Consider the following 15,075-nt stretch of genomic DNA (forward strand, 5'->3'; position numbering starts at 1 on the left):
GCAGGGGCATGCAATTAAGACTTGATTTAAAGGAAAAGTTCATCCAAAAATGAAAGACTTGCCATTATTTACTCACCTTTGGGTCATTCCAGACGACTTTGAATTGCTTTCTTCTGTGAAACAAACCTTAACTATTTTGAAGAATCTTCACACTGGTGAAGTACACAAAAATGACATAAAGCACTAATAAAATAGTCCATATGACTTATGTGCTATATTCCACGTCTTCTGAAATCTTACGATAACTTTGTGTGAGAAACAAACTGAAATTGTAAATATTATTTACTGATAATCTTCCCCTCCAGTGTCCTGTTAGCTGAAAACTGCTGCAACAGGATCATTGATAACAGCATCGAGATTCAGAACAACATTAGAGTAAATAATTGTAATTATTTTAAACTATCCTAGGGCTGGGCAATATAACGATATTGATATTTATTGAAAAAATATGCGATATCGATGATATCGATATTTAGCCTATGATCTACATCTAGACGATCAGATAAGATACATCTCGCTAAAAACGCAAGCAGTTCGACGAAGTTATACACACAACTAGCTAACTGAATGACAGTCATGAAACCAGCCAGCTAGCAAGTGTTAGCCGGCTAGCAAGTGTTAGCTGGCTAGTGGCTACATAGCCCTGCTGTCATGGAAACCATAGATATACATATGTGGATGCCTTATTCGGCTGGTTTGGATACGTCAACCACGGTGCCATCTTGGAACGGTCAACAAGGAGAGCTGTTTGAATGCAAGTGAATGGAGAAGAACAACCTCAGACTGCTGCATAAACTGCTTTTGTGTGGAAACAATTCATCATGTAGTGAATTGACTGGGTGCTAATTTTCAGTATGTTTGCCATGATATGTTCATTTGAAGAGGACTTTTTCAGTTTGCTATGAAGAAAAACATGCTTTAGAAGTGAAGTCTGGAAATTGCATTAAGTAAGATTTATTTACAGTAACTTACTATCATAAAACTCTGAACAATTTCATATATAACTACAATGTACATGTAATAATATGACCTTACTATTGATGTTATATTATATTTTGAATGTTAGTTTAAAAAACTAATTCATGACTTGAATAAACTAACATATAATGGATGTTTTTGAGGCAAGATTCCTTTGTGGTTATAAATGATCTATCCCATTGCGTTTATGATCACTAGTATAAATGCTTATATATTTGAAGCTTCCAGCATCAGAAAATGCTCTGATTATCAACATTATTAATTATTCATAAGAGCATTTTACAAATATTCAGTTCATTAGGAATTTTATATTATCTATAATGTTGCCAAATTTTTTATGGAAAATCTGATAATGTAAAAGTTATCTGGAAAAGTCTCCAGACTATTGCAGACTATACTTTCATGTGTTGACAAACAACTCCTGACCAATCCAACATGGTGTATGCACCAACATATTATGGTCCATTGGCACAGCCGCTAATAAGGTATCTATGTTTGTATGTCTATGATGGAAACCGGAAATGAGGCTTGGTAGCTGCTAGCTAGCTATCTGGCTAATACAATATTACTGTTTACTGAACAAGACAGCATTGACAATGCAATACAGCTATCGACTGAACACAACAACTCCAACGTCAACACCATTGCTGCTTATTATGTACTATTTAGTTAAAAATTGTTTCATGTTCCATGTGCTGTCACAGGCAAGAAAGTGTTTCTTCATCTTGTGATGTTTATTGGCCATTTTTAAAGTAATTCAGTGGAGTCAAACGTATGCTGAAGATAATGAAATTGGTGAAATTTCATTGAAAAGAGGTCAAACAAATTATGCAGGATTAAATCCTTAACTGATTCTACTTTAAAGGTACCCACTGTAAAAGTTATGTGCAAGTTATGTTTACATTTATTCTTAAGTTCTAACAAACATGAGGAATGCAGTGTGGTTTTCCTGAAACTGCACTGAAACAGTCTGAAAACTCATTCTGTACATTACATGCTTATAATCTCAGGAAGAGTTCGAAAGCAGCTCAGATGGGGAAAAAAGCTCCACAGTTGTTTTTATAAAAGGACATTTTTATCAAATGAGGTCTTGAGGACACCCAGGAATTTGTGAGATTTTCTGCTTTCGACACCGCCTGGCTGATTTCTCACAAGAGCTGGGCTCCATGTTCAATTTCAACACTGACTAATGTCATCAGAGTAAGACTGACTTGGTGTGGACAGAAAAAAGGAAAGAAAAGTATGAAAACATTTCTCTCAGCAGGAACCATTGAGGGGCAAGGAGCAGTGAGGAAAAAGGAGAGGTATGGGAACTTCCTTCCCAGGACCTCAACAGCAAATATCTCCAAACCCATCAGTCAGTTACAGTTCAGTTCATGTCATTGTTAATGGCTGATGTCAGAAGATAATTGATAAATGTCCTTTATACAAGAGGCTTCAAAACTCTAAGAGAATTAAATGAATGCAGAAAATCATATGTACTGTATGTGTCTGAAATAAACAGTGTGTAATTTGAAATAAAACTGTCTGACGCAGGCACATAACAAGGCAAACAAAACTGTGCACCATGCATGAACTCACAATGTAATAAACCATATGCTTAATTTCTGCTTTAAAAAAGACCTGTAGTTATGACACATGCTGAGCAAAGGTCTTCTAAAAACCATCCAAGATCATGTAGGGCAGACCAGACAGAGTCTGCTGAGTGTTTCAAAAATAGCATGCACTCACTTTGACATCTGCACATTGTCCCTCACGGTCCCAACAGACCAGGGCTTTGAGCCCAGCCTTTGTGTCTTAGGCAAATTCAACAGACTCCACTGCCACCCAAGCAGATGGCTCTGACTCAGACATGACCACCAGACCTTGAAAAATAAAGTGTGAGAGAAAGAGCAAGGGGGAAACCCACCTGTTAAACTCGTAGATGTCCTCGATGTTGCAGAAGAGCGTACTGACTTCCTCGGGTTTGAGAGGCAAGTCGCCACAGTCAATAATGCAGCCAAGATAGTCCTGAGAGAGAGAAACAGAGAAAGATAGAATATGGATGACCTCACAGAAATCATTCTATGCATTTTAACAATTTGTTAGCAAATCTGAAAACTCATGAGTCCTGTGAAATTGTATTTACCTCTATTCCATCACATCTTCCATTGTAAACACTTAGCACACATAGCTTGTTCATAATTCATGGACTGTGTTGACTATAAATGGTCCATCACAGAAGAATGTGAATCTTAAGGTTATTACACTAAGAATGTAATAACCGTCGATGCCACCCTTAAGCCCCTCATTGATCTTCAATGTCAACATACAAAGCAGTCCATGCAAAGCAAAACATGCAACTAATATGGGCAACAATATTAATCTATTCCTCTCTTACACCTCGGATCTGGAAAAAAGCAAAAGAAAATGGACTCATCGTCATGCCCTGCAAAACCAACTAGTTTAAGCTGCCCGCTGAGGAACAGATATGTCAGAAGAGCAGGAAGTCACCAAACTTGCCAGATCTCTCCACAGCATGGTATAAAGAGGTTGGTTATCCCTCCCTGCTGAAAGATTGGTCTAGCCTGGCTTCACTGTTTAGTGGTCTTTCATGGTGTTGGTTGACCAAAGAAATCTAGCTGGTTAACCTAATTAAGAAGCCTTTAAAAAAAACAGCACTTCAACATCCCATACTGGGGACCAGCAACTAAAACACAACATATACTGGTGACCTGCTATGCTGAGCTTATTCATTGTGAAGACAATTGTTGGGACCATTTGAGTTAAAAAGATGGATTTGTCAGTAACCAGAAGAATTGCTTAATAATTAGCTTTCATCCCAAAACCAACAATGTGGGGATGGTGAGGTTTCCCACTTCAAGTGGTTTTCTAATGCTATAATCATCATAATGCTGCAGTTATGAAGATACATTCTTGACTTAATGGGGAAACATGTTTTGCATTAAATCTAAAAGCTAATCATATTTTAAAACCAATTTTTTTTGTGCAACAAGGGCAGAAACTGAAGTGGATTTCAGGCTGTTTAGCTGGCATAGTTAAGCAGCGCTATTTATCTCCACATCAGTCACTTTATCAATGCTTGGCCTCATTAACCCCTAATTAGACAGTCTAGAGACCAAAACCAACATCCTTTAAATCTATAGACAAACCAGTTCCAACAGACCGTGATGGAATAGACGTACGGAAGAGTGCCAAGAATGGCAGTTACGATCTCCTGAGAGCAAACATGGACATTGGAGCCAAAAAAGAAGGCCACCAGGCAAAACAAAACAAACTAAATAAAGATTCAAACTCAACGGTTTAAATAAATAGCTTAAAATAAACAAACATTATAAGACCTGTGAGACAGTGGAAGACTGGCTTTAAAAGGGCCTCTCTTTGTCACCATCCCTCTTCTTTCTCTCGCATTCCTGAACCGTAAAACATGGAGTCTTTTTATCTTTTCTGTTTGTTTCCAGAGCCATCTGGGCATCTGGGAAGGCAAACATGATGAGGTGGGGGCAAAAATGAGCCAGTAAATAAATGACTGGGCATTCAGCACCTTTAAAAGGCAATGGGAACATGGACACTGTAATTACACTGATTTAAAGTCTGCCACCGGCTGCAGAGAATTCCCCTAAATGAACAACTCTCATATGTGTGACACATGGAAAACCTGGAGAGGTAGATGTATGGTGAGTGATGACACAGCTACTCAGGGAAGAGTGAAAATAAAGGAGGTGATGGAGAAATCTGAAGATTCCATTGTGAGATATGAAAGGAGAGTGTGCAAGACAAGCGGGACCAGACATAGACAAAGAAACAATAATTTATATGCACATTTCCTTGGCAGATGCTTTCTTACCGAAATGACATACTAGAGCTTACATGAAGTGTGATATGACAGCCAGTCTGCAAAGAAGCTAAACAGAAATGTTCACATCTGAGATATGGACCAGAAAGAGAAAGAACAACAATGAACGGACAAAGAAAGAAAAATTATTCTTGATAAAGGACAATTAGCAAGTTTTCCTTCAATAAGCATAGATATAGGCTTACTTCCTGTTTCATCCACACCACCAAATGTGTTGATGTGTTTCCCACGAACAGCTTAGTTTGTGTAAATTATTTAAATACATTTTGCTCACCATCTGACCAAAATTTGGGGAAGATAAAATTAAATAAGGATCCATAGCTTAGCACACCCAAATCATAGCAGAAGTTTCTAGGACATTGGGTTCAAAAGTTATACTGTTTGCTAACATTTCTGTGTATATTGAAATGTTGGTGGCGTTACAGGGTTTGAGATAAAGATTCCAAATTTGGCATTAGAGAGGCTGTGGTTCTTCCCCATAAGTCTACCAAATTTCACAACTTTTTACAAGTTTTACGTTTTCTATAAACTCCCATACAAAGAGACTACCACTGACTGATGTTCACGTATGAGATATGGACAAGAAAGAGAAAAATTACAATGAATGGACAAATAACTAAATAAATAATAAAGGAAGAAAGAAAGAAAGAAAGAAAGAAAGTAAAATGATTCTTGATAAAGGACAATTAGCAAGTTTTCTTTCAATAAGCATAACAAAGATACAGGCTTACTTCCTGTTTTATCCACACCACCAAATTTGTTGACGTGTTTCACACAAACAGTTTATTTGTCGAAATTATTTAAAAAACTTTTGCTCACCATCTGACCAAAATTTGAGGAAGATAAAGATCCGTAGCTTTGACCTTAGCACACCCCACAGAATCATACCATAAGTTTTGTTTCTAGGACATTGGGTTCAAAAGTTATACTGCATGGTCAAATTGTTGTAAACTTTGAAATGTTGGTGGCACTAGAGGGTTTGAGATACAGATTCCAAATTTGGCATGAGAGAAGCTAAGGCTCTACTGCATGAGTGTGCCAAATTTGACAGCATTTTTACTTGTTCTAAGTTTTGCTATAGACTCCCATACAAATAGACTAGCATTGACTCCCAAACAAAACATTAATGTTCTGTATGAGATATGGACCAGAAAGAGAAAGAAAAACAATGAATGGACAAAGAAAGAAAGAAAGATGGCTCAGAGAGGAAGTTTTGAAAGGTAACAGACAATGGTGGGGGGGTGGGGGTGGATGGTGGGTCAAGAGAGAGCGCAACATAAGTTACACTCACTTTCAGTCTTTGTCTGCAAAACTAGGTCAGTTTGGAGTTTGGAAAAGGAGTCGTTCCCCCTCTCGTGAGTAGTCCCCCTACATATCTGCCTGTACCCCAAAATGGGGGTTACAGCCAAGCCCTTCTCACACAGCTCAAATAAAAAAAATGGGGAGTCTCTCCATCTTTCATCCCCCTAAAAGTTCCCCACACCAACACACATAAACAGATGAGCTGAATCCATGGACTCTAAGCAACTCAAATGACAGTTCACAAATAATAATAATAACCCAAATAAATACAACAAAAACTACTAACACCCACCCAAACTTTTCACTCTGAGCTCACACTGCTCTTATGATGGGATCTTGTTTCCAGCTAAATTTACATCATTCTTTGTTACGCTTTCGATCAGACCAGACGGCTCTTACTAATAGAAGCAGAGCCTGGGTTAGTATGTCTCAAATCAGACATCATCTGCATTTATCCCAGAGTCAGCACTATGTCCTGAAACCACCATCCACCACTCCATTTTAAGACCACAGATTGATAAAACAGCAGCATTCCTCTGCATGATCCTTGTCTTTCAACAACTAATTTATGGCTATTTGATCTGTAGGCATCATTTCATAATGTAGTATAAGCTTGCATACCTTCTCTTTTTATTGGCTTATGAAAGGTTTGACTTCAAATAAACCATCGCCAAATGGGAAAAGGAGTAACATTTCAGGCATTCCCCAACCTACGGGCCTATGCACCCATGGTCCTTTGCTTTCAATCAGTCAGGGATACTGTGCTTCACCTGTTAATGACCAGAACAGGCAACATTCCTATTATTATTAGTTCAAAGGCTGTGTAAGCTTTTGTGATATATCACAATGACCCCGTCACTCAGTACAAAACCCTCTCACCCCTCTGTCTGGTCTCTTTAAAGTATTCTTCTTGCACAAGAACGTTGTCCCGGCATATTTGGCATAATCACAGTACCTACTAAAGCATGTCTTGGTACGTATCTATGACCTCCACTGGAGGTCACCATGAAGCTCTGATCTTCCAGCAACCCGTGTATGGAAATATGATGAATGTGTTGAGAGCCGTTCACAAAGAGTCTTTTATATTTACAGCACACTCTGATTTGTGTGTGTTTGTTGAGCAACAGCCTTCTTTTGTCCCAGATCCACACCGTTCACGCAAAAAGCAGAGCAAAGATGTGTTTGAAGTGACAGTTTGAATTTACTGCTGCTTTCATCTAATGCCATGAACTCTTTTGTTTTACCTGAATGTATGATGAATGATACAGCAGAATCTCACAATGATCACATTTTAAATCGCCGCTGGCACTGAGAAAAGGCTCGGCTTTCTCTGCTGTCAGTTATATGAATCCTGGATTGCATACGGGGTGGGGGCAAGTGGGGAGATATGACACTGCTAATTCTGACAAGGAGGATTTTACATGACTGAGCATTCCTATACCTTGTTAGAAAGTACCACATGTTAATAGTTCATTAATAGCATAAAACAATATTATTAACATCATTGTCTTTTCAAAGTAGTCTTGTTTGAGTTAACATTTACATTTCATCATTCAAAATATTAAAAGACATTAAAGGGGACCTATTATCCAAAATTCACTTTTACATGGTGTTTGTACATATATGTGAGTCGGCAGTGTGTGCACAACCACCCTATAATATTAAAAGTCAACCCACTCCTCTTTCTTATATTCATATTATTTAAAAACAGTGAGTCAAATGAATGGTTTTCACTTCTGCTCGTGACGTCATGTTAGAGCAGGCCTCACCCACGACAGACTCCACCCTATTATCATAGATCCTCCCCTGATTGATCTACACACAGTCCACCATTTTTTTCAGCACTGGAGCAGATACAGTGAGAAGAATAATGTCTCAGCTTCACAAGCATCATATGTTTTCTATTGTTGGCTGTAAAAATTAACACAAGAGTCTTCACGTACTCCCGGCATCAGAGCCATTGAAGACGCAATGGACAAGTTTTGTTTTTGATGGAAATGTGCCCCAAAACATACAAAAATTTGTGTACGTTTGTGCAAATCATTTTACACTTGACTGCTTTGTGAATGAGTGCCAATATAAAGCAGGATTTTCAAAAAATTTGATTCTCAAGCATGGATCAGTACCAACTGTTCGTGTTCCAGCTTTATATCCTGAAGATGTAAGTATCACACTTTATATTTTGTGAATGTTTGCAAATTACCTTTCCGACATTTGTGCTTGTTAGATGATTCCACGGCTAATGCAACTAAAGTTACCATTGTCTCTGAATATATTCACAGAGACCAAAGCTATGTCAGGGGTGGGGAGCAGCAGCTCATTTGTATTTAAAGAGACACACACAAAAACAGTGTTTTTTTTATTCCACCCAAAAAGAGGCATTTACAACATGGTATAATAAATGATCCTTGGGGTATTTTGAGCTGAAACTTCACAGACATTCTGGGGACACCTGAGACTTATATTACATCTTGTAAAAAGGGGCATAATAGGTCTCCTTTAATGCTAAGATGTTGTGGGTGGTTGGCAGGGCGCTGCTATGCAGTTGTTAGGGGTGGTTGCAAGTAGATCAAAAGATAGGGTTAGTGAAAAGATCCCACCACCATGTCTGCTTGATATGGCTTAGGTCCTTCCTTCGATGCAAGTCTACAGGATATTTTTTGCCCTTTTATTGCCCGGCGGGTGCAAGTCAGATGAAAAAGTCACTTGAAGCGCAAAATACGTAATTTTACGCATTTTAAATAAAATGAATGTTTGCATGCACAATTAATCAAATTAAAATCACAATATGTCCTATGTTGACAAATGGCTGTCATTTAATTAAATAAATATAAAGACTGCATATGCTGCACTCTTCAAAGTATTTTTTTTACTCATTATGAGCATTACTCACACTCACACTGTGTGTACAGTTGATTAAAGAGAGCAGGGAGCTCATTCACTTTGAAGTGCACAGCATATGCAGACTATATATATTTGTTTAATCACAGCCTTTTGCAGTTTAATAATCACACTGGGACATATAGCAAAGTGCTTGTCCAGAGGTGAGAAACAATAATCAAAAGTTTTCCACCAAAATAAAAGCTTGTGGGAAAATGTAAAAAAAAGAAAAAGTTACTACTGCAATTTTCACTGTAATAATAATAATAATAATAATAATAATAATATATCAATAATACAGTAATTATATTTTATTCAAGCAATATATTAAATATTTGATGCTCTGTTGTGCAGAACTTTTTTGACAAAATGTACACAAATTTTGTGTTCTGGATTGTGAGGATCTATATAAAAGGACTTATCAACGGTATTAAAAATAATAAAAATAATGCAATGTTTTGTTAAAAATTAATCGTTCTCTCTTTAATTGATTAAAGTTTTAATGTATTAATTTGACATGAGACAATTTTTCTGATTAAATTCAATTAAACACTGAAATTTCATGTTGATGTGATTTGACCAGTTGCTATGTTTTATGATTTCATGTTTTTACAAATGAGGCAATATATGAGTGTACAGGTCCAACAGCAACATCTTTATTGTCCTTACCTCCACAATGCTCTTCAGGTCCCTCACATAGGCCTGCTCAGTCTCCACTATCTCCAGCGCCACCCTCTCTAGGCGAGAGAGTTTGGGCAGTGGAGTTGTTGAGGTGGGCCCAGCTCCCAAGAGAGGGGTGAGGTCCAGGCTAATGTCGGAGCCATTCCGCTGTGGCCTGGGGTAGGTCGGCACCACTCCGTAGGGGAGTGATAAGGAGGAGGAGGAAGAGTGTCCATCCTGCAGTGAGGCAGAGGAGGCAGAGGAGCTGAGACTGGCACCACGGTCACTGTCGGAGCACACTGTGTTTACAGAGGTGCAGCTCCCGCGGGACGCACCCCCTGAGGAGGCCATGCGGCTCATGATCCCACTCAGTGAAGACACAGAGGAGGGGCGCTTGGCAACTGCAGTAGGGAAATTCAAAGACACATGGAAAGTTAGGATAAAAAAGTACAGATACTAATGATCATTGCAAAATACATATTTTTTGTATTGCTAAATGCTTTAGTCTCCAGCTTTTCAGATGTTTTCCCTTAACCCCCCCAATGTAACACACTTTGCTCAGATTTGCCAAGACACTTAATTCTGCACATTCAAATGTAAAAGATTGTTATATGAACTGCAACATTTCTCATCAAACACCTCCAAGACCAAATCATCTGAGCTGTGCTATCTACATTAATATTAAAGCTCTGTATGCTTACTGTATGAAATATTCTTCTGAAAGTCTTTGTTTGTGTTCAGCAGAAGAAAGAAAGTCATACACATCTGGGATGGCATGAGGGTGAGTAAATTATGAGAGAATTATTATTTTTGGGAGAACTATTCCTTTAAATATCCTAAGCTATAAAAGAGCAACCTCTATAAACAATAACATTTTCAACTGATAAGGAAACAACCTTAAGTACTGCAATTATACCTGTAGTGGAATGAAAACTACCTTTCCTATACAAGGACGAGCTATGAGTGCTTAAAATGCGTTTCTTGTAACTGTTTCTTTGGCGTACCTCACCGAAAACAGAAGTGACAGAAAAGGTGTGACTGTGTAAAACTACATCACACTGGTTTGCAGCAAACCCACAGAGACTGAAAATCTAAGAGCATAAGAGCATTGTGCATAAGACACAGCGCACGCCCTGAACAGACAGGAAACAAAAATCACAACTTCCTGGCAGTAATTTGTTGGATGATTAAACCTATGAACACTGAAGTCACTGAATCAGCCATGCCCTCTGTTGACCAGAACATCTAAAACAAAATAAAAAAATGATGTCCTCTCTGAAGAGCTGCATCAAAAATAAGAACAATAGCCTGGTCGTCAAGGCATGTAAACAAAGGCCGGTACAGGCTGCTGAAAAGATGGGTATTGTTTAAATGCTGAATGCTGTCTGTGGTAGTTACAATGCTGGCCCAGTTACAGAACAGAGGCCAACGGAGGCGAACAATCCTCCATTTCCTCTGACCTAGCGGAGCGATGCAGTCAACTGTTACTTTTCACGCTCCCGTGCTCGCTCAGTTTACCCATCATCCATCAAGTTTTCCATCTGACCATTAGCTGGTACCACTTGCAGCCTTTTTTCTTGCATTTACATAAGGTTAGAAAACACTTTGGTAATTTTGTTTACCTGAATTTGATTTAAACACACTCATAAAGGCATGTGTTTATCTTTAGCTGGCCCCACTCCAAGATCAGCACCACTGTGGCGGCAGTCACACATGAAAAAATGTAAAAAACATGGAGTGTCGGATGGTAAAACCTTCTACAGTCAGACATAGATCAATGATACGGCTATCCTTTGTGGCCCTGAGGTCAATTTTGTATGATGTCTATCTTTGAGGTATTCCTGCTGAAAAGACCAATTTAGGATTATAGTTTATGCTGGTTAAAAGTAAACTGTGAAACATGTTATGTTTATTTATGTTATAATGCACATGTAAAATGCATTATCCTATCCTAGATTACTATGCAGAGTCAAATATAAGTATTTGTGAGATGATTTCACCTACACATGTAAAAACTATATGTCAAATATATCACCTCAACCTCCTGAAATTATGGAGGGAGGCGGTCCCTGTGACGTTGGTTATGATAGTTCCGGAGAGGGCGGAGCTCAGGCTGGAGGTGAATACAAAACCCAATCATATCACCCCAGTAACTTGCGTTGACCACCTCTCACCGTGTCAAGTCGCAGAGGTTACCAAGTTGCAACAGGAGTTTGTAGACGTGTTTTCTCCTCTGCCGGGTCATACAAACCTCATCTAGCACTACATCGAGATCCCTACCGATTGCCTGAAGACAAATAGAACATTGTTCGGAAAGAATTGGATGCAATGCTCAATATGGGGTAATAGAGGAATCCCACAGTGATTGGTCCAGCCCGGTTGTTCTAGTTCCTAAGAGCGACGGGACTGTATGGTTCTTTGTGGATTACAGAAATGTCAACGCGGTGTCTAAATTTGATGTCTACCCAATGCTTCGTGTTGATGTGTCGCTCAATCGGTTGGGCACTGCTTGATTTAATTTGACATTGGATTTGACAAAGGGTTATTGGCAGATTCCCTTGAAACAATTTTCCTGTGGAAAAAAAGCCTTCTCCACACCGTTTGGATTACACCAATTTGTGATGTTTCCGTTAGGTTTGTTTGGGGCCCCGGCTACATTTCAGCATTTCATGAACCAAATCCTCAGACCGCAATTGGCTTACAATGCTGCCTATTTAGATGACATCATCATTTACAGCACATGCAGCATCAGAGGGTGATGCTAAGGTCGCTGTGATAGGCAGGACTAACGGCAAACCCCAACAAGTGCACGATTGGACGGGAGGAGGTACGGTTTCTGGGGTTCCACTTGGGCTATGGGCAGGTGTGTCCCCAAAATGACAAGACTGCAGCAATTGCAACCTGCCCAAGGCCCAAGACCAAAAAGGGGGCGAGACAGTTCCTGGGGCTGGCTAGGTTTGTGCCGAATTATTTGAATGTCACCAGCCCGCTGACTGATCTCACTAAAAAGGAAGTTCCAGACCCGGTCCAGTGGAAGGAGCAGTGTCAACAAGCATTTACACAAGTGAAAGCCGCACTTTGTGGGGGCTCACTGTTACATTCATCCGATTTCTCTCTCCCTTTTGTCTTACAGATGGACACTTCTCGCAGGTGGTGGAGGGGGAGGAGCACCTGGTGCTGTACATTAGTCGCAAGCTCTCGGTGAGGGAGACTGAGTACAGAACTATTGAAAAGGAGTGTCTTGCACACACAACAGCACTTCATGTCAGTGATCAAATGATGGAGAAAGGAGCTTGTGATGAGAAGGAGGGCATAGCTGGGACATGAGGATACACGCAGGCACTGAGTTGCCCAATCAGCGTGAGAGAGTTAAAAGAGGAGCCGGGGACACCAGGGAGGGAGAGAGAGAGAGAGATGCACGCGGGCACTGTGTGTGACTGTGTGTTTTATGATATGTTCAAGTTTCTTTGTACCATCAAAGTTTAAATTGATTGCTCAGCTGTTTCCTGCCTCCTCCTTGCCCATCTTGCAAACTCATTACATTGGTGCTGAAAACCGGGAAAGGAGGAAGAGCACGTTGTCTGGGAGTCCACCAGGAGACAGAGGAGGCACAGCTGTCCGCCAGGAGGCGGAGGAGCCGTTGCCCTCCACCAGGGGATGGAGGGGTCGCTGTCATTCACCAGGAGACGGAGGAACTGCTGCCATCCACCAGGAGATGGAGGACCTGCTGCCATCTCCCGGGAGGTGGAGGAACCGCTACCATCCGCCAGGGGGTAGAGGAGTGGCTGATGACCATTCTGGCACAGATGGGACTTGTGACAGAAATCAGGTATTTTTCAGCCTAAGTAAGGTGCATTTTAATTACAACAGGAGCATGTCAAATCTTAACTATCACCAAAACGGAGAATGAGATGTTTTTGCCAGCAAGTGCATTTCATGTGGTGTTTAAAGCAGGGCTTGATGCTGGTACTAATGCCCTAATGCAAATCATAAACGTGGCTTTGCGGTTGATGTAACAAAGTGAATAGCCACAGTCTAATGGCAGATTAACATTGTGGAGCTAGTTTGCTATTTCGAATCCCAGGGTGTGCTGAGTGAATACAGCAAGGTCTCCTAAGCAACCAAATTGGCCCGGTTGCTAGGGAGGGACATGGGGTAACTGCCTTGTGATCGCTATAGTGGGGCGCGTTGTGAGTTGAGCGTGGATGCCGCTGTGGATGTCATGAAGCCTCCATATATGGTATGTCTCCGTGTCAATGTGCTCAACAAGCCACATGATAAGATGTTCGGGTTGACGATCTCAGATGCGGAGGCAGCTGGGAATCGTCCTCCGCCACCCGGATTGAGGCAGATCACTACATGTCCATGAGGACTTAAAAGCACATTGGGAATTGGACATTCCAAATTGGGAAATCCCAAAATATATATATAAATATATATTGTGGAGGATGAGAGTTTAAGAGATGTAATGCCCATTACAATGAATAAGTAACCTATGTGGGGACTACTTCAATTAGTCAAACTCCCACTTAGACTTTGAGAAACGTTTAATGTTACTTGAATTTGTGCTATTTTAGTGCATTTTTATCTTTACACTGTGGAAGGCTTTGTTTGGAAAATGTTAATAAAGCATTACATTGTTACACATTTTTTTGTTTTCTTTCCTAAGATAGAATTTTTTTTTTTTTATTTTGACAGGAAAATAAGTATATATAGTGTCAAATTTCAGCACTTTCAAAATCTCAAAAGCTATTAACTCCAAAACAAATATGAGATTAATCATGATTAATACATTTTTATTGACAGCACTATTAAAAATAAAAATAGATGATTACTGTATGAGAGTTATAAAAGCTTATTTTAATGAGGGTTACCAGTGCCTTGTTTTTTTTTTGTGATTAAAATTGCTTTTATTGATTCATACATTAAACAAAGAAAAGAAAAACAAATATACACAGAATCAATATTTAACCCCCACTTTTACCCCTCTATTATTGTTGTGTCTCCATTTTCTGATTGGCATCGCCAGAAGGAGGGTGTGTCTTTAAGACCAAGCTTATACAATCTAGAGGGGGTCCGATAGAATCAATGTAAAATCTTGTATTGCATAAGTTGCACCCTTGCATCTCTAGATACAGACTTGATGCTTATTAGAATCCTAGCCCACACTCCCTCCTCCAATACCAAGTTTAAATCTTTCTCCCATAATCTCGATGGAAGTACCATCCCCCAGACTCTGAAGTAGCAAGGAGTAATACACTGATGCCTCATGGTATTTTCCAAAAGCAGTAATCAATGATTTATATATCTAGCTAGAAGTTTTCCTGCCTTGTCCCCAGACTCAAAGTATGACTCTCTTGCCCTGAATAGCAAAAACTCCACCTTCCGTGACAAAATAG

The 15,075-nt window shown here is 39.6% G+C and overlaps 1 protein-coding gene across 1 annotated transcript in view; it reads right to left on the reverse strand.

Moving 5' to 3' along the window:
* LOC127630020 (pleckstrin homology domain-containing family G member 2-like) overlaps positions 1 to 15,075 on the reverse strand; it is a 56,483-nt gene that overhangs the window by 19,240 nt on the left and 22,168 nt on the right. The window contains exons 3-4 of the mRNA XM_052107391.1: positions 9,686 to 10,077; positions 2,888 to 2,988 (exon numbers count right to left, since the gene is read on the reverse strand). Of these exons, the coding sequence (XP_051963351.1) occupies positions 2,888 to 2,988; positions 9,686 to 10,077 (493 nt within the window). The remainder of the gene's footprint in view (positions 1 to 2,887; positions 2,989 to 9,685; positions 10,078 to 15,075) is intronic.

This window comes from Xyrauchen texanus, chromosome 36 (assembly GCF_025860055.1).
Source record: "Xyrauchen texanus isolate HMW12.3.18 chromosome 36, RBS_HiC_50CHRs, whole genome shotgun sequence".
Lineage (NCBI taxonomy): Eukaryota > Metazoa > Chordata > Actinopteri > Cypriniformes > Catostomidae > Xyrauchen > Xyrauchen texanus.